Source organism: Hyperoodon ampullatus (assembly GCF_949752795.1).
Source record: "Hyperoodon ampullatus genome assembly, chromosome: 8".
Classification (NCBI taxonomy): Eukaryota; Metazoa; Chordata; class Mammalia; order Artiodactyla; family Ziphiidae; genus Hyperoodon; species Hyperoodon ampullatus.
In genome coordinates, this window is record NC_136921.1 from 62,401,499 (window position 1) to 62,421,253 (window position 19,755).

Sequence of the window (19,755 nt, forward strand, 5' to 3'; positions counted from 1 at the left end):
TACCAGGCTATAGAATGACAGCTCTCTCAGTTGTAATCACTACTGGCTTTCCATAAGGGACTCGATAATTTTCAGTAAATTGGATCTTTTATGGGTTTAAGCATTAATTCATCTATTTAAAAAGGGTAATTTTGACATATCCTTTGCTTATAATAAATGTCTCCTCCACTTCTTAACAGGCAGACTTCCTCACCACCCACTTTGTCTGTTCAACACAGTCTAACTCCAGCATCTTTACTCAGAATGTACTTTCTACTTGTCTCCCATACCAATTTTCCACAGTGCCACTGTCCCATCATTTAAAGAACTCTTGAAAATTACATCCTTCCTTCTAAATCTTTCCCACATACCTGGAAAGAATGTGTTGTAGTTTTTTAATTGGCTCAACAAAGTTTAAATATACAGCATTCATGATTTACATTGCATTCATTACTAATACAACAAAATTCATGTGTCCTGTGATTTTGCACTTTCTTTAAAATTAGTAGGTGCTCAAGATAAAGTTCTAATATGTCTGCATGTCCTTTGATTTTTGTGTCCATGTCAGTGTTTTCAGTCGCACATTGTGATATCTACATCTGTTTTTAATTGCCATAATACCTAGCACACTACTGAGTATTTCATATGTACTTGGAAATCACATTTTTTAAAATGCTGATGCTATGCCACTAGTTATTTATTCAGTTATTTATTCTAAAAGTTTATTTCTAGGGATATGTATGTGAGTGTGCATGTCTATGTATAGGATTGTGTTCTCACCTATTTGCTGCAAAGAATTCATGAGGGCTCAAGTTGGCAGACGAGATGAAAAAAACTATATCTAACTCTGAAGTTCTCTGTAGATAAGGATAGGGAAATGTAATCGTTGGCACCATCCTACTTCTCTCTCTTTAAAGCCATGGTTGAGTTTAAAAAATGTAGGCAGAGGGGAATAGGAGGAGAAGCATGAGACTTGTGACTCAACAGAGCTGAGACTGAATACAGACACTGCACCCTACTAGTCCTCTGAGCCTCAACTGTAAACCTCAGAACAATAATATCACCTAGTAAAAATTAAAGATAATTTATCTAAAGATCCTGGCACATACCAGGCCCTCAGTATATACTAACCAATGCTATTAGAAATTAGAAATGAGTAATATACTATTTCAGTAGAAGAGAAAAAAAAGTTAAAAATGGTCACTTTTATATGGAACAGTCTGAGTGGTCCTCTGTTCTGGTCTTCACTAATGATGTTCAAAACGTGTTAGCACACCAATTTAGATATTATTTCATGCAAAACTAACTTAAATATTAAGTTATAACTAAAAAGAAACTGAAATTCATTAATATGTATGCAGTATTTCATGTGAAAAAATAACATCTTTCCATGACCATGCTGACTGTACATTCAGCTCCCAACCACCAATTGTCATTTGATTAAAAATAATCCATCTCTAGCAGGTACTCTTCTAATTGAGGGACTTTTCATGAAAACTTCATTAAATTCCCACTCTCTACAAAAATTTTTGAAATAATTGTCAATATTAGAAATGTTAGGATAATTAGTTAAATCACAATCTTAGGTTGGTATGTAGTGAGGACCAAATGTGTGTCAGTACCTTTATGTCAGTTTAGAACACTTGAGAATTTTGTCTGGATTTTTTTAGCCTTTTAAGCATTTTCTCTAATGGGATTCTGTCTTTAGATTTCTTCTTTTGGGGTGAGGAGGGCAAGGCTAGAGTCACCGTGTTTTAATAGAACTGCAGATTAGCTAATTTTGAAAAAAATTCTCGTTAAGATGATTGCCCTTGAGGAAAATCCTTCATATGTGAGTAACTAGCTTTATTTTTTCATTTACTCTGCTAGAGAGTAGAATTACCTGACAGCAGTTTGAAGGAGAATCATGTGCTAGCTGTGAAGAAGTGTGGCTTCCAAACAGTGTGACACGTGCTTTCTGGAAAAGTCTGCATGATGACGGGTCAGAGAATTAAGTATTGGGGCCATTCCATGTGATTCTGATTCTTGGCTCTGTACTTTGAGTTATCTCTTAAGATGACAAAATTCATACACCAGATTTAAAAATATCTAGCATAATTTTTGCATCCTTTAGGATGGGGAGTGGGGGCGTCTATGGGGTCCTATTCTTCACTTGAAAATAGGTGAAATTAAATCACATGTGCCTTTCTCAAAGCCGGGGGTCATGAACATCTATTGTGCCAGGGTGTGGATTTACTCTGAGATCTAGAGAAATTATGGTGCATCTTGAAAATCATTCCCAATGGTTTTAGTGTTCATTAAGATGATGTGAATGAATGTTAGTGTTAGGCTATCAGAAAATTTGTGGGTACAACTGGTAAAATAATGCTCTTTGAGCAGCTGACAATAAAATAACATTATTTAAGCAGGATGACTGTATCACTATCACTGGATTGTGCAACTTGATGGGTTGAGAGAGTCAGAATAGATATTGCAGTTTCAGAGACTGTGTCATTGTCTTGGTATTCGCGGAGTCCTTTAGAGTAATGCTACTTAGAACGTGCTCAGGGAGGCATTTGTAAGTGAAAGAAGAGGAATATCTAAAACTCTTGGTATAAGGAGAACTGAGGCCAGGTATACAGTAGATCTCAAGGATCTTGGGGAAAGTTGCACTCTTTTTGCAATTAGGAAGGTCTTCTACCGGGTGCTACTGAAAATGGACGTCTGATGCTCATGATTTTTATTGTGATGTCTGGAATATGAGGGGTTTGTTGGGCGTGACTCAGGGAGAGCCAGGGGAAGATGGGAGTCGGAGCTAGAAGCCAGGGGTCTGCAAAGGTGATAAGGATTCTATAAAAGGTGTCTGTATAAATCAGGCAAATCTGGCTAAAGGAAACTGCTGGAATGTGTGCAACTTGTTCCTTGTGTTCAAGAGAAAAAATGTGTCCAGATGTAAGGAGACCAATACGAGAACATAAGTGAGTCAAGTCATGCTAATGGTAATATTTCTGGTGATATGTGTCTGCTTTTAAGTTTCCAGAAGCCCTGACGCTGACTTCGGTCCTGTCAGCTTGTCTCTTAAACTGTTTCTGAGCCTTCATCCTTTTGCTCTCAGCCTGTAGCACTCCAGGAGACTGGGATGAACATGGCAGTAACCTTGTTGATGCCTAAGATTCCAAAGTCTCTGTTTCTGAATGATCTGTCAAAGGACGAACACTTCTAAGAAATGTCCCCCTTCTTGAAATTAAAGGGAGAGGGAGAGCTAATTTGAAGAATTGCTTCCTAGACTTTTATCTATTTCTGATTTTCACCCAGCATCTTTTTGAAAAGTTCCCTCGCAAATGTCTGCAAAAGAAAAATAGAACAGATGATGGAAACTGATGGCTAGAGTCAGCTGTTCCCTAAAAGCAGCAATAATGTCAAAGTGGTAACTAGATAATCCATTCTGTTTTGGGCTTTGTCTATTTTTCTTGTATCTGAATTGTCACTTGGTTGTCTCTTATTTTTACTTCAGTGAATGTTTCACAATGGGTGTATGCGTGTGTGGAGACATGTGAAAAGTAGCTGTACTGTAATATTTATCATTAAAGAGCTGCCTTTGTTTCATTTTACAAGCATCACATTGATGATTTGAATAATAAAGCTGACTGGCTTACTCACTGAAGGTTGCTTCCATAATGGAGCAAATTTATGTACCGAGGTTCTCGTTTTCTTTATTAGATAATTGGACAAAATACTGAGAAACTGCTACTAATTGAGCACTCATTCCAGCTTTTGTCTATATTGAGGATCTGAGGGAGGCCTTCAGCTAATGACCAATGAGAACTTGAGGGCCCCAGTCCAATAGCTAGAGAGGAACTGAATCCTGCCAGCCACCATGTGAATGAGTTAGAGGCAGATCCCCATTAGAGCCTCCAGAAGAAACTGCATCCCAAATGGCACTTTGATGACAAGCTTGTGAGAGATCTTGAGGCATGGGCATCAAGCTAAGCTGCACCAGGATGTGTGACAGAAACTGTTGAGATGACGAATGTTGTGTAAGCCATGAAATTCAGGGGGTTATTTGATATATAGTAATAGGCAACTAATACAGATTTTGGCACCAGGAGTGGGTTTAAACTCCTGTAACCTTCTATAATTCTTCCAATAAGCACTACTATCTCTATTTATATGTTCCTAGAATGCATTGTGTGTACTGGTATTTCAGCACATTTCAAATTCTTCCTTCTTTTATTTTCACACATCTATGGCTTTTCTCCTGCATAAAACTATAAAGTTGCTTGAGGTCAGGGTCTATGACATATTCATCTTTGAACTCCTTTCCCCCAGGGTTTTGGCAACAGATTTTATGTAGTAAGTGCTCAATAAATATTGTTGAATTGAATCGAGTGAATATACTTATTTATACTTTAATGCCAAAGTTAGTAGAAAAGGACAATTGACCAATTCATGTCTAAAGATTTTACAGCGCTTGAGTTTTGTCAAGAATTAGTGGGTATGAACTCTAGTGGTTTATTTAGGGACATTTCCCCAAATATTCATTTCATTGAATTATAAGAAAAACATGATTTTGATGAACTTCCTACAAATTTCATTACTATTTTTCTAGGTTAAAATATAAAGAGTCAGATTATGTTATATGACAGCCTCTACTAGACTATCAGGATTGTGAGGATGTTTTAGACAAAAATGGTAGCCACCTGGATAACTTCATAGCATCAATTTCTCTTTAGGAGTTCTATATTCTTTACAAAGTAGTTCATTGTAGACATTGGTTTGCTACCCTATGTACTGATTGAAAACTCACAAATTACTTTTGAGATTTGGTACTGCCATACAGTAGAAACAATGTTGGTTTTGGAGCAAGACAGTTCTGGTTTGAAGTTTAGCTGAACAACTTACTTGCTATTTGACCTTGGGAAATTTACTTAGTCTCTCTGAGTGTTTCACATATGTTGATATTGATAGCACAATATACTACAAGCCATGACTTTTGGGGGATAATTGAGACCATATATATATATATATATATATATATATATATATATATATATAGAGAGAGAGAGAGAGAGAGAGAGAGAGAGAGAGAGAGAGAGAGAGAGAGTCTATATATTGAGATACTAAAATATGTATAAAATAATTTAGACTATGAATAGAGAGACTATAAATATCTCTAAAGAATTTACTACAGATATGACAACTAGAAACTATCTAAAGAATTTACTACAGTATATGACAACTAGAAATTATCAAGTAAATAGTAGCTGAATAGCAGACAATCTAGACTATCTTGTTCACAATACTGAATCATTCCTTTCACTTCTGCTTTATATTCTCATAGAGTCCGTGGCTCTACTTCCCTTTGTTTACGCTGACCCTTAGACTGAGGAATATCTCCCTCATCCCATCTGTGATTTTACTGACTTACAATTGCTATGTGTGCATTTAATCCTTCCCTTCATTTGGTCATGCATTCAACAAGTAAAACTGGGACCACATCAGAAATAGGAGACTCAGTATTATGACTACTTTGAATTCTTGGTGCATTTGATTATTTGAAGTAATCACTTGATATGTGCAATCTGCTAACCTATACTGTTAGATATCACTTAATGTGGAGGAAGATTTGTTATAAGCAGTCACTTTGTAGTTATTCAACCTTGATTCAGTTTCCTACTGTTTCTCTTGCTAGTTGTGTGAACTTGAGTGAATCACTTAATTTGATTATCAGTTTCCTCAACTGTAAAATGGGTGGGATAATGGCACCTCATAGGGCTGCTGAATTGATTAAATATCACATTTACTATAACATCCTGGGCACATTGTCCGGCATAGAGTGTTCATCAAAATTTAGTTATCATACAAGTGTAACATGCACATATCTTGGTTCACAAGTTTCACGTATTCAAAATAATGCAAATGTGCATTATAAACTGCAAAACTCCTTACAAGTGTGGGGGGTCATTTTTAATAGTATCTAGAATTGAGACTATTTCTAACACCTCATTAAATTCACAGGACTAGGGAAAAGGCCGTGTAATCAATAGGTGGTCAATAAAGGTTTCCTGTTGCATATGATAATGTGTTGATAAGACACCAGGCAGACCTCATTTAGCTCTGAACAAGCTGAGTCCTTAAGGTATGGGTCAGCCAATAAAGTGCTCAATCACCCTCTCGGCCAGTGAGCACTAGCATCTCATAGTGTTTACTTTCCTTTGTTTATTCTTTCATGGCCTCTTATATGTCAATAACATCCTACTCTGCCACTCTTTGTAGATGCATATTTATTTAATATGACTACATGTTTTTACACATTAACCCATCAATTAGCAAGTAATCTCCTTGAAGGCAGTAGTGTATCCAATTTATATCAATTTGTGCTTTCACCTCTGACATTAAATACTTTTGATACATGACAAGAACTATGTACAAAATGAATAATTCCATAATGGATCCAAGAATGATCTGTGAATATTCTGACCAAGGTTCAAATCCCAGCTGTGCTGCTTCCTGTTTGTGTAATCTTGGTCATGCTACTTTTGCCCTCTTTGAGCCTCAATTTTCTCATCTGTAAAGTGAGTTTTGTGAGGATGAAATGAGAAAGTATAACGAACATACAGTCTTTGGTACAGTTAGCCATCTACATATGGTATTAAGAGTTAATAAACTTCAGAGAAAATTAATGTTAAATATTGTTGTACACTGCAAGTTTCCCAATAAGCATATTTAATAGCAACATGTACTTTAACATATACAAATGAATTTACACAACTTTTCAGGATCAAAACTTTGAAGAAAGTTAAGTTAACCTTTATACTGGATTCTGCCTCTTAGTGCTTACTTAATATTTGTTATCCTGCCAAAATATTATTTATTAACATTAATATAATTTTATTTAATTAAGAATTATAAAATTATACTATAGTTTTATTTAATTAAGAATTATAAAATTATAATATAATTAAAAAGAATTAAAGTGGTCTTTAATTATTTCAAAATGCAAACAGGATATAAGAAAGCTGATTTCCTGTCCTGCCCCTAGGTTCTTCAGAACCAGTTTTTTCTTTTTTTTTTAGATTCCATATATACGTGTTAGCATACGGTATTTTTCTCTTTCTGACTTACTTCACTCTGTATGACAGGAATAAATACGTAGATGTAGAGAATGGACTTGAGGACATGGGGAGGGGGAAGGGTAAGCTGGGATGAAGTGAGAGAGTAGTGTTGACATATATACACTACCAAATGTAAAATAGATAGCTAGTGGGAAGCAGCCGCATAGCACAGGGGGATCAGCTTGGTGCTTTGTGACCACCTAGAGGGGTGGGATAGGGAGGGTGGGAGGGAGACGCAAGAGGGAGAGGATATGGGGATATATGTATGCATATAGCTGATTCACTTTGTTATACAGCAGAAACTAACACAACATTGTAAAGCAATTATACTCCAATAAAGATGTTGAAAAATAAATAAATAAATAAAATATACTGACCCAAGTGAAGAAATTTACTCCATAAAAATAAAAGCACCAAAATATAAAAAAAAGAAAGCTGATTTCTCAGGTGAGTTTCTACTCTACAAACACTCATTTTCATATAGTCTTGCTTATCTTATGGTTTTTGTAGGCTTAGAATATTCGAAGTGAAGAGCTTGCAGTAATTTGCCCAAGGCCTGTTCTGGTGACTGTTATGAAATGGGAGGCAACGATTTTCCTTAGCTTACCTATCCCCCATATCTTATCTTCTCAAGGCTGGGCTTATATGTCTGCCAAGGTTACAACTGGCTGATCAGAATGAGTTGCCATGTTGATATGTTAAGGGATAAGATTGAGGACAGTTCTCAAGGCCTTTCTTCTCTTTCAGGGTAAAGTACAATTTAACAGTGACCTCCAGAAAACGAGGGCCTTGGTTTTGTTTTCTAACCTAAATATACTAAGTCTCTAAAATTTTTTCACTGTGTAAGAGCAAAACACTGGGGAATGTATTTTGGGTGTATGACTACTTTTGTTAGCCCTGAATCATAGCAGAGGCAGCCACATCTACTAATCACATCAGGGTGAGCCTGTGGTTTTCACTCTGATGATATCGGAGCGTTTATATTGCTTGGAAACACATCCTAATTCCTACAGAAACTGGAGTTTTTGATAACTGGATCAAAAGACGTGTGATTTCTGCAAAATGTCTAGTCCTCTATTCTGTAGTAGTGAAAACATGTTCTTCCTAAGTATCCATAATCTTTTACTTCTTATGGTATATAAGCCTGAATTATTAAAGAATTAATTAAGATGTCCATGAGTGATAAGCTGCAGTAAGGAAGATTCTGATTGAGGGGGTATTAACCTACCATGTAAACTTCTTGACAGCTGAGAAAAACACTGAACCAGGAGAAGATGTTTTGGTGTGTTCTCTGCATGGACACAGGATGAATCTTTAAACCATAGCAAATAGAAGTGATAACTTTCTGTGTTCACACATAGTTTTTTAACAGTTACTACCGACAAAGTTCTTTCTGTTAGCTAACCCAAATATTTTATGCTGCAGTTCAGGAGTATTTTTCTTGCTTCCATATATTTTAAGTACTTTTTGATTTATAGAAGAAAGAATTTTCACATAGTCTTTCGCCATCTGCCTTTAATTTGCTACTAGAATACCTCTGCCTTCCACTGATCTACTTCCTCTTTTATGGAGCTGCTTTACTCTGCCTCACCTCGTAACCCTAAATTCAATTCTAGCTTTGCTCTCTGACTAGCATACAGGAATGTTCATATATACTTGATAACTCTAACCATTATGTGCAAACAGCCATCAAACCCTGATGATATTAGCTTCTGAACTTGCACAATTCTATTTGTATTTCTCCATCAGCAAAATCACCAGCTTAGAACACACTTTTATCACTCTTATCCAGAACAATGGGGTCTCTGAATTTCTGTTTTCCTGCCCCCCCACTGATAAACACTTTTGAGCCTTTGCCTCCAGTTTATTTCTTTTAAAAATGAACTGTAGTATTAATACGTACATTACAAAACGCATGCCAAAAGTTGACAATTTTTGAAGGAGAAAATAAAAATAATTAGGTATATATTTCAATCCCTTTTCTCTCCAACTGAATTGTCTTGTATTCTCCTTGAGAGAAATACATCCCATGCACTCCTTTTTGGAGACTGTTGTCCTCAGGTATGACAGGAGTATTTTAACATGTGCCCTTCCCTTTTAATTTGTTCCCTTAAATTCATCTTTACTTAGCTGTCAAGGTGATTCATATGAAATGTGTACTTGGCCCTGTCACTCTGCTGTGTAAAGTGGTTCAGGGGCAATCTCTCCCAGGATGAAGTCTAAACCCTCTTGAATGATGCTTTTTACATCCCTTTCCCTGGCTGCCTTCCTATCTTAATCTTTCACTCTTCTTTACTGAAGACTTCCCATTTTAGTAACTTGAAATTGCTTGTACTTTAGGTGTATACATCTTACTTTACATCTCTCAGCGCCTTTGCTCATTCTGTTCCTTTTGCCTAGAATAAGACTCCTATTCTTCTTGACTCATCATTCAGACTCATTCTTTAAAATTCATCCCAAACATATCTGTTTCTAAGAATCCTTCTCAGGGTTATTTTAACCACTACCTATTAGAGGCATAGGCAAATGTCCTATTGGGTTAGTTAACAAAGGCCTACTCTAAATGTTAGCAACCAGAGGGAGAACCGAAAAAAAGCTGCAAAATTGAAATGAATAAATGTTTAATTAAATACTTAGGAACATAACATGTCATTATATCAGCCAATCAACTGCTACTGCAACCCAACTAAATATTTTATAGTGTATAAAAATTACATTCATTGTGATGTGTGGCAGCATTTTAATAGGTTTGCTATGACATGGACTGGGACCTCAAAGACTAGTAGTGCGTTGAGACTACTAATATAATAAAACGTCCTTGCCTTTTTGTGTTAGCATATGGTATGAGCAAATGTCTCTTAGATCACTTAGACTTTATATTGAAATGTTCTCACATGTCTATCTCTTTCATTTTTTCCAGGATATGGTAATCATCATTTTAGCGTAAAAAGACCATATATCAGGATTTTTTTGCTCCTTAGTATTTTATAAAACAAAATGCTGAGCATTCAAAATTTTAAATAAGAAAATAAAATGAAATATTTCATTCATCTCAAGTATAAACATTTATAAACATATTATAAAGCACTAAGTAAAATTCAAATTTATAAAACTATACATACATTTTTATTCCAATATAGCAAATTAAAGTGATAGCTGAAAGATTATTTAAAATAACAAAATATACAAAAGGAGACATATGTATTAAATAAAATTGTGAGAAAATAGTTGATCTTTTAAAAATAATCAGTCTTATAGGATAAGACATTTCAATGCTTGAGTTGAAAATGTGTTCATAAAAATGTTTTTTCAGTGGGTGAATTATTTCTAGATCTACACCACTTGGAGAAATATCAAGGAGATAAATATAAAGCTGAATATATTCCTTTAATTACTTCATCTATAAATAAAATCGTTTTTGTTTGATAATTTTGGAAGAGCACTGTAGGGAATTCCCTGTTGGTCCAGTAGTTAGGACTTGGTGCTTTTACTGCCATGGCTGGGGTTGAATCCCTGCCTGGTCAGGGAACTAAGATCCCACAAGCTGCACAGCACAGCCAAAAAAAAAAAAGGAAAAAAAAAGAAAAAAGAACATTGTAAACTTTTCTGCAACTTCATCCAACCCTTTCATTAATAGCCATATGTAGCTTTGTTTCAAAGAAAACATTTCTAGTGCATCTTTATTTCCTTTGTTTTCATTGCATTTAGGTGGAAAATTCAATGCAGGGTTACTTTATCAATATCAATACTGGCATATCTGAGTTCCATTTGCTCAGAAATTCTTCGTGCCAGAGTAAGAATTTGTCAACTCTTATTTTCTAAGTCCTATAGAATGCTATCGAATGTAATGAAATTTGAGAATAATAATTTTAAGTGAGAGTGCCTTTATAGCATTTGTGATTTTAATACTGTATATACCTCCTGGGTAGAGAGGATGTTCATTCAGCAAGTGATTTCATCATAAATTGATAAATTTTCATTGATGCTGATCTCGAGAGTTTCTTATATTTGTTCATATATTTACTTTTACCAAAGAACTTGATGTTTTCAAATGGATTTGAATTACTGTCTAGCATCCTTTCGTTCCAATTTGAATGACTCCCTTTAGTATTTCCTGCAGGGCAGTTCTAGTAGTAATGAATTCACTCAGCTTTTGTTTATCGGGCACTGTCTTAATTTCTCCATCAGTTTTTCAAGGACAGTTTTGCTATATATAGAATTCTTGGTTGACAATTTTTTTCTTTCAGTATTTTAAATATGTCATCCCACAGCCTCTGGCCTGCAAATTTTCTGCTAAGAAATCTGACAATTTTATTGAGGATCCCTTGTACATGATGAGTCACCTTCTTCTTTCTGCTTTCAGAATTATTTCTTTGTCTGTTGAAAGTTTGATTAGACCATCTTCATGTGGTCTTTATGAATTTATCTTACTTGAAGTTTATTAAGCTTCTTATATTTATAAATATATCCATGTCTTTTGTCAAATTTGGGAAATTTGGGCCAGTTACTTCTTTAAATAAGTTCACTGCATGTTTTCCCTCTCTATTCTCCTTCTAGGACTCCTGTAATGTGTATACTGGTCTGTTTGACAGGTCCCATAAGTCCTTTAGACTCTGTTCACTTTCATTCTTTTTTCTCCTCAGATTCAATAATTTCAAATGACTTGTCTTCATGTTCACTGCTTTTTTCTTCTGCTTGATGGACTTAATATTGAACTCCTCTTGTGTATCTTTCAATTCAGTTATTACAGGCATACTAGAAGATATGGGTTTGGTTTCAGACCACAGCAATAAAGCGAATATTGCAGTAAAGTAAGTCACACAATTTTTTTGGCTTCCCAGTGCATATAAAATTTATGCTTATGCTATACTGTAGTCTATTAAGTATGCAATAGCATTATGTCTAAAAGGACAATGTAATACCTTAATTAGAAAATAGTTCATTACTAAAAACTACTAACCATAATCTGAGCCGTCAGCAAATCATAATCTTTTTGCCGGTGCAGGGTCTTGCCTTAATATTAAAGACTGCTGGATGATCAGGGTGGTGGTTCCTGAAGGTTGAGGTGGCTGTGACAATTTCTTAAAATAAGACAACAATGAAGTTTGCAGCATAGATTGACTTTTCCTTTTACAAATGATTATTCTGTAGCATGCAATGCTGTTTGATAGCATTTTATCCACAGTAGAATGTCTATAAAAATTAGAGTCAATACTCTCAAACTCTGTCTCTGATTTATCAACTAAGTTAATGTAATAGTCTAAATCTTTTGTTGTTATTTCAACAATCTTAACAGCATCTTTACAAGGAGTAGATTTTATCTCAAGAAACCACTTTCTTTGCTCATTCATAAGAAGCAACTCTTCATTCATCCAAGATTTACCATGAGATTGCAGCAATTCAGTCATATCTTCAGGCTCCACTTCTAATTCTGTGAAAATTATCAAAATGCGACACAGAGACAAAAAGTGAGCAAATGCTGCTGGAAAAAAATGGCACTTATAGACTTGCTTAATGCAGGGTTGCCGCAAACCTTCAATCTGTAAAAATGCAATATCTTCTAAGTGCAATATTGTGGAGCACAATAAAATGAAGTATGCTTGTATATTTTTCAGATTCAGAATTTTTGCTTCCTTTGCTCTTAGTCTCTTACCCTCAAGTGTCAGTGGGTCAGTAGTCCCCTTATGGTTTTCACAAGTCATGCCTGTTGCTTCCTGCAGATTTTTCTAGCCTTAGATCTGTGCCACTTCTGTCCTTCTGTGCTCCAAATTGAGCAAAACATAGACCAGTCCCTCAGGCAGCTTGGAGATAAGTTAGAAAGTTGCAAGTTTAGCCCACTCTGTTCTTTCCAGGTCACTGAATGGGACTGGAGACTGATTAGACTGCTGCTTCCCCCAAACTGGGTGGGGCAAGGGTGAGTTAAAAGACCATGAATTTCCTACCATTTTGTATATGGCCTTTTCTTGACTGGGCATTAGCTTGGTTGCTGTACAACTTTGATTTCCAGATTGCCTATAAAATTATTTTAGTCAGGTTCAAGTTTTTTATTTAGTGTTTTCATAAGAGAGTGAGGGCCTGGACCTTCGTGGTCCACCATCTTGCTGATGTCACCAATTTTAGAATTTTTAAAATACCATAATAGAGATTTCATTTGGAATAGCCCTGGTCTGAATTATTTGGCATTGACTAGTATAGTTGCTTCCTTGGACTCCAGTTTTATCCTCTGTGGCTGATTTTTTACATGGCCTTTGATGCAGTTAGTCCAGTGGGGCTTCAATATCTTCCTGCCATGTTTGATTCCTCTAAAAGAAACTTTCAGAACCGTTAACTCTGGGCAGCAGCTCTCCTCTGGCCAGAGACTATTTTGAAGAATTTTTGTTTATCTTTCTGCCAACTGAAGAATAAAGAACCTGTTTAGTCAGAGACAACTACCTGCTTCAGAGGATTCTTCTCATCAGTTTGCTTTTCTGTGTGGGGAGGTATGGTCAAGTGGAGATAGGATGGGGTAGATGGGGGAGCTGCAAGAACAGATTAGGAAAAGGGCCTAAGTGGACTTTAGGTGAAGGTTTCAGGGATGGGGTTTGGGAAGGTCAGAGAAAGGGGAATAGTGAGCAATGTTATTGACTTATGTCCAAAATAATGTTATCTTCCCCATTCCCCCCTCACGTTCTTAATACTACAAAATAATGTGATCTACCAAAAATATTGTATGACGGTCTGATTCATCTTTACATTCCCAGTATCGAATAGGCTATATCAAGCACTTAATTGGTGTTCAATATATGTTGAACTGAAATGGCAATTATCTAGTTTTAAAAATGGCTCTGAATGGTTCTTTAATATATACCTTTCCCACAAGAAAGTTTTTTATTCCCAAATAGTGTTACGTGAGCCAGCCTGTCCATAAAAATACAACAAATACTTAAGGTTAAAATGCGTATAAGATATTTAAAAATGCATGTTACTTTCATCTCTGTGAAGTATGAAGGAGATTATGGGGATGAGAAACACTATTTTTTCTTTGACATAAAAATTTCTAATTCTTCTCTTTATTTTCTCTCTTAACAAACCAGTCAATCAGTTAAGTAGTTATATTGAGGATGTGTTTGCACAGGATTTTACAAGGTGCTATCAGACATATTAAAAATGTTATAACTCTGGTCCTAGGAGAACAATACATTATGCCTACTCTCATCTCATTAGGCAATGCCTTTATTTTTTCTAAATGGGACTCTATTATCTTAAACTTATTTTAGCTTTTGGTGAGTGAAATATGGAAGAAGGTGGAAGAATAACCAAATTTAATTTTCTTTTGAAAGGTAGCCTTCTGTATAGAAATGAGCCTTGCACCTGACAGCAGAAGATCTAAGTTCTAGTCTTAGCTCTTCTGCTCTCCACTGATGTGGCATTATTCAAGGAAATTTGACTCCTCATTTCCTTATCTATAAAATAAGGATAACCACAGTTCCCTTATATACCTAACAGAATTTTTAGGGGGTCCAAATGAGAGGATGTGTGAGAAGATACTATAAAATGTGAATTCTTGCAGTAGTCTTTCCTTTGACCCTCCCTTTTGTTCTATTCTCTCTGTTGGAAGAAACAGACACTCAATAGATTGGGGGGCAGAAATTGGCAGCAATGAATGCCCAAGGTTGTAGCCCATGGAGGGCATGGGTTGCCAACAAATTTTTATGCATTGGAAACAGGAATGTTTGGAGACCTTGTGTGTGTGTTTGTGTGTGTGTGTGTGTGTGTGTGAGTGTGTGATATTACATCATATCCTTACTCTGCTCATAATCGTCCAAGGGTTTTTCAACCTACTTAGCATAAAATCCAGAGTCCTTCCTATGGCCTTCAAGATCCTTTCTTGTGCTTCAAACTTATTTTCCCCTCACTCCTCTCCATTCCTATGTCTTTGTTGTTTCACAAACATTCCAAGCCCATTCCTGCTCAGGGGCTCTGTATCTCTACTCCTCTTTCTGTAAGGCTCTCAATCCTGAGAGTTGCATGACTTAGACTCTCTTTATCCAGGTTTCTACTCAAAGATAACCTCTTCCAAGAGACCTTCCCTGATCATCTGTCTAAAATAGTATCCCCTGTCTCTCAAGTCCCATGACCCTACTTTATGTTTTTTTATAGTACTTAATTCTACCTCTCTTTGTTTTATATATACACTTTTTATTACTTGTATTGCCTACTAGAATGTAAACTCCAGGATGGCAGGGGCTTGCCTCTTATTTTTCCAGATCTATATTCAGTGCCCAGCACATTGTAGATGCTCAATGAATAATTATTGAATGAATAAATGACTGGCTGAATTAATGAACAAGTAGGAGTGTACATCCCATGAACACTACATAAGATTTGTTGCCAAGTCTATATTTTTAGAAATGTTAACTCCTGTTGTAAATTAAACACCTGATCACAGTTAATAGCACTTAGCTTTTCCCACTTTTTATAACAGTCCACTCTTTTGCTCTTACCTCAAAAGCCTGGTTGAATTCTTTTAAGCCATTGCTCTGAAAGCATTTGTATATTTTTCTAAAGCCGTTTAAGGGGTCAGAAATAACTGTGCATGAGGCACTTTTAGCATAGCTTACAAAGTTAGCTTTTGCAATTTAGAATTCTTGTTAGATAACTCAATGTAGAAAAATGTATTCATTTATATCAGATTGTTTCTATCACAGATGATTTTTGAAGATACTTTTCAAGTAAGTTAAAATATGAAGTTATAGCAAAGTGACAAGACACAGATCTCTGAAAAACAGAAGTCCAAACTGGGCTCATATGGAACTCAGTGGGCAGTTTGGCTGGCAACATCACCTTGTAGGCAGTTAGAGGCAACTCTATATATGAGGCAGTGGTTTGGTTGCTGGCACAGCTGTCGAGGTTGAGGAAAACAAAACTAATTGTAATTAGTGAGATTCCAGATTTTTGTGGTCTAAACACTTATGAGAGTAACTGCCCTAAAAGCAGAGGAAAAATTAGAGAAAATGAGAAATTATAGAGACCTTAGCACAGTTGTGTTGGCTCTGACTTGGCTACTACAGTACTGAGTTTTGTATTACTGCAGTAATTTTTAAGCTATAGGATATGGTAAAGTGTGCTGAGATACAAGGGCAAGGATCAAAGGAGAGAAGTCTATAATTCTCTATTAGGTAGACACTGAATGTTCATAAAATATGTAGTTAAACAGATGCAACTGTGTTTATTCCTTAGTTAAAAGTAAAACTATAGCAATGGCATCTGGAGATTTTACAAAGGGAGGAAGTCACCTTCAAAACTTATTTTAAAAGTTTGTAGAATGAAAGGAGAGATATCATGAAAATATATTTCTTTTGTAGTCTGAGTTACTATCTTCTTAAATTTGAGAACAGTTTAATCCCAGGTTTGGCTAGGAAAATATTTACCCTAATTTTCTTTGTTTGATTCCTTCTTTTAACAAAGATAAATAACTTTGAAAGAAACATTAACCTGATATGCTAGGAAGTTACTTTCTGAGCTCTGATATAACAATGGAAAGCATTGCTGTGAGCCAATCAGGTGCTGCCTGTGGAGATGTTTTTGTTTGCAGCACTTCACACATACTTATTCAATAAAGTTTTTGTTTTACTGACATTGGAAAATAGCGTACTGCATTATGCTGTGATTTTGAAGTGACAGTGTCAGTGGGACTAGGGTAAAAGATTTGAAGTGGATTGAGGCTGAAAAATAAAGCTTTGTATTTGCTTATTCAGAAAGGAAAGTTAAATTTACGATTTTTTTACACTTCTGCTCCAACAACTGGAAAAACAAAAACAACCAAAACAACAAGAGAACCACAGCAAAACCAAACTTGTGTCTTCCTTGCACTATTTTTAGTGAGAGAATGTCATTCCAAGTATATTTCTATATTTCTTGAGGAAATAAGAAAATTGTCACAGCTTCTTATGCCACAACTTATGACAGGCAATACATATTTAATACTCAATAAATAATATAGCTCAGTCTAGTTACAACTTGACATTCTGAAAATGTAGTATCTATTGAAACAGGATAAAGTGATATCTACCACCCAAAACAGTGTCTGTTATTGTGATAAATCCAAATCACAAAAAAATTTCTTATTCACAGATGAATTTTGTACTTAAAGCTTAGACTTTGAAAGGGTAGGGCAACAGCCATGATAATAAACCTACTACAGTACAAACTAGCTCTAATTCTGCCCCTGGTGTTCTGATTTGGTGTGCCAGGGAACATCTGTGGGGCTTCATCTTCTTCATCTAATAGAATGAGGGGATTAACTGCAAAATTTCTAATGTCTTTCTGTTCTAACACTCTGTGAATCACATTGTTTCATAAAATAGGTACAGTAAGTCCCTGACATACAAATGAGTTCTGTTCTGAGAGTGCATTCATAAGTCCAATTTGTTCGTAAGTCCAACAAAGTTAGCCTAGGTACCCAAGTAACACAATTGGCTATATATACTGTACTGTAATAGGTTTATAATATTTTTCACACAAATAATACATTAAAAAACACCAAAAATAAAACATTTTTAGTCTTATAGTACAGTACCTTGAAAAATACAGTAGTACAGTACAACAGCTGGCATATAGGGGCTGGCATCGAGTGAACAGGCAAGAAGAGTTACTGACTGGAGGAGGGAGAGGAGGTGGGAGATGGTAGAGCTGAAGGGTCATCAGCAATAGGCGATGGAAGGAAAGCTGCAATTTCACTCACTCCTGACGTTGATGGCACAGGTTCTGGTTCCTTGCTGGATTTATCTACCCTTTTGAAAAAATGATCCAGTGATGTCTGGGTAGTAGCTCTTTTTTTCTCATTGTAGATGACACGGTAGCACTGGATTGCATTCTGAATGGCTGCTGCAACCTTCGTGTACCATTCTAGGTTTGGGGCTTGTGCCTCAAAAACTAACAGTGCCTCCTCAAATAAAAAAAATCCCCTTGCCGTTTCCTGTGTCATGCATCTCTTCGGTTCTTCAGTTACTTCTTCTTCCTCTTGTCTCTCTCTGTCCTTTCTCTGGGCCTCCAATTCCATCAGGTCTTCATTAGTAAGCTCCTCGTGTTGCACAGCAAGGAGTTCAATGAAGTCGTCCTCTTGCAGATCTAGTTCCACCTTCTTGTTGAGGGTCACTAAGTTGCTGAAGATCTCATTGGACTCCTCATCCACATCCTCAAATCCATGGAAATCGTGAACAACCTGCAGGCAAAGGTTCTTCCAAACCCCATTCATGGTGAAGGCCGTATCGTCATGCGGAGCAAAGTCAATGTTTTATGGCCTTGTAGATGTTATAGTCCTTCCAAAATTGTCACAGGGTTGTTCCTGATTCATCACTCACCTTTACTGTCTGATGAAAAGTGTCACGTAAATAATATTTCTTGAAAATCACTATAACTCCCTGGTCCATAGGTTGGATGAGTAATGTATTTGGTGGCAGATGCACTATTTTGATGTTGGGATGAAAGTCGTCCATGTATGGGGGGTGGCCCGGAGCATTGTCGAGCAGCAGAAGAATGTTGAATGGGATGTCCTTCTCCAAGCAGTATTTCTCTACCTCTGGGATAAAGTGGTGGAAAGACCAGTCCTGGAAAATGGCCTGTGTAACCCAGGTTTGGGGTTACTCTTCCACACAACAGGAAGAGAGCCCTTGGCTATGTTTTTAAGGGCCCTTGGGTTCTCTGAATGATAAACTAAGAGAGGCTTCAGCTTCATATCGCTGGAAACATTGCCATCAAACAGCAGAGTTAGCCTATCCTTTGTTGCTTTATAGCCTGCATCAACTTTTTCTCCTTACTGATGTAACTTTGGTCTGGCATCCTTTTCCGGTACTGTCCTGTCTCATCCACATTAAAAACCTACTCAGGTAAATATGCGCTCTCATCAATAATTTCTTGAAGTGTTTCAGGAAATTCCTGGGCAGCTACTGTATCCACATTTGCTACCTTGCCACTTATTTTTACATTGTGAATGTTGGCTCTTGCCTTGAACTGATGAAACCAGCCATGGCTGGCATTAAAAGATGCGCCCACTGATTCTTTGCTGTGATTCTTCTTCAAGTTTTCATAAAGTCTTTTAGTATTCTCTTCAATCAGCCTTAAGCTGAGCGGGACTCGACTCTGATGCTGATCTTGCGTCCACACGTTGAGAAGTTTCTCCATCTCCTCCATCACTTCTCCAAGCTTCTTCAATATTATTGTTGACATCATTGGCACAGCAGACTTCACATGTTCCATGATCTTGTCCTTATTCTTTAGAATTGTGTCTATGATTGAACTATTCATATTATAAGAATGAGCGACACCTACCATCTTTTTGCCTTGCTCCACTCTCTCAATTATTTTCACTTTTGTTTCCATCGTTATCGCTTGGCGCTTCTTAGCAGTACCAGCTACATCACCACTGCCTTTACGCTTGCTTCCGGACATCCTGGGCTTGAAATAAAGATACTGTACTACTGTATTCTATACAGTACTGTACAGTAAAGTACACAAAAGCACAACCACTTTTAGAGGATGCACGCACCTGACAATGTAAGCCAGACAAGTGAACTAACTTAGGTAGCTAACGCACGTTCGCATCTTTGAAATTTCGCAACTTAAAGGTTTGTATGTAGGGGACTTACTGTAATTCAAACCCCATGGCAGGTCTTTTAATAATATGTCAATAGAATTTTGTTCT

The 19,755-nt window shown here is 36.4% G+C and overlaps 1 protein-coding gene across 1 annotated transcript; it reads right to left on the bottom strand.

The window, feature by feature from the left end:
• Nucleotides 1-18,932: 18,932 nt before the first annotated feature.
• Nucleotides 18,933-19,385, bottom strand: LOC307057509 (tigger transposable element-derived protein 1-like; the record flags this gene model as incomplete). Its single annotated transcript, XM_079710697.1, has 1 exon — nucleotides 18,933-19,385. One exon carries the CDS (start codon nucleotides 19,383-19,385, stop codon nucleotides 18,933-18,935), a length of 453 nt encoding a protein of 150 aa, XP_079566823.1.
• Between the last annotated feature and the right edge of the window lie 370 nt (nucleotides 19,386-19,755).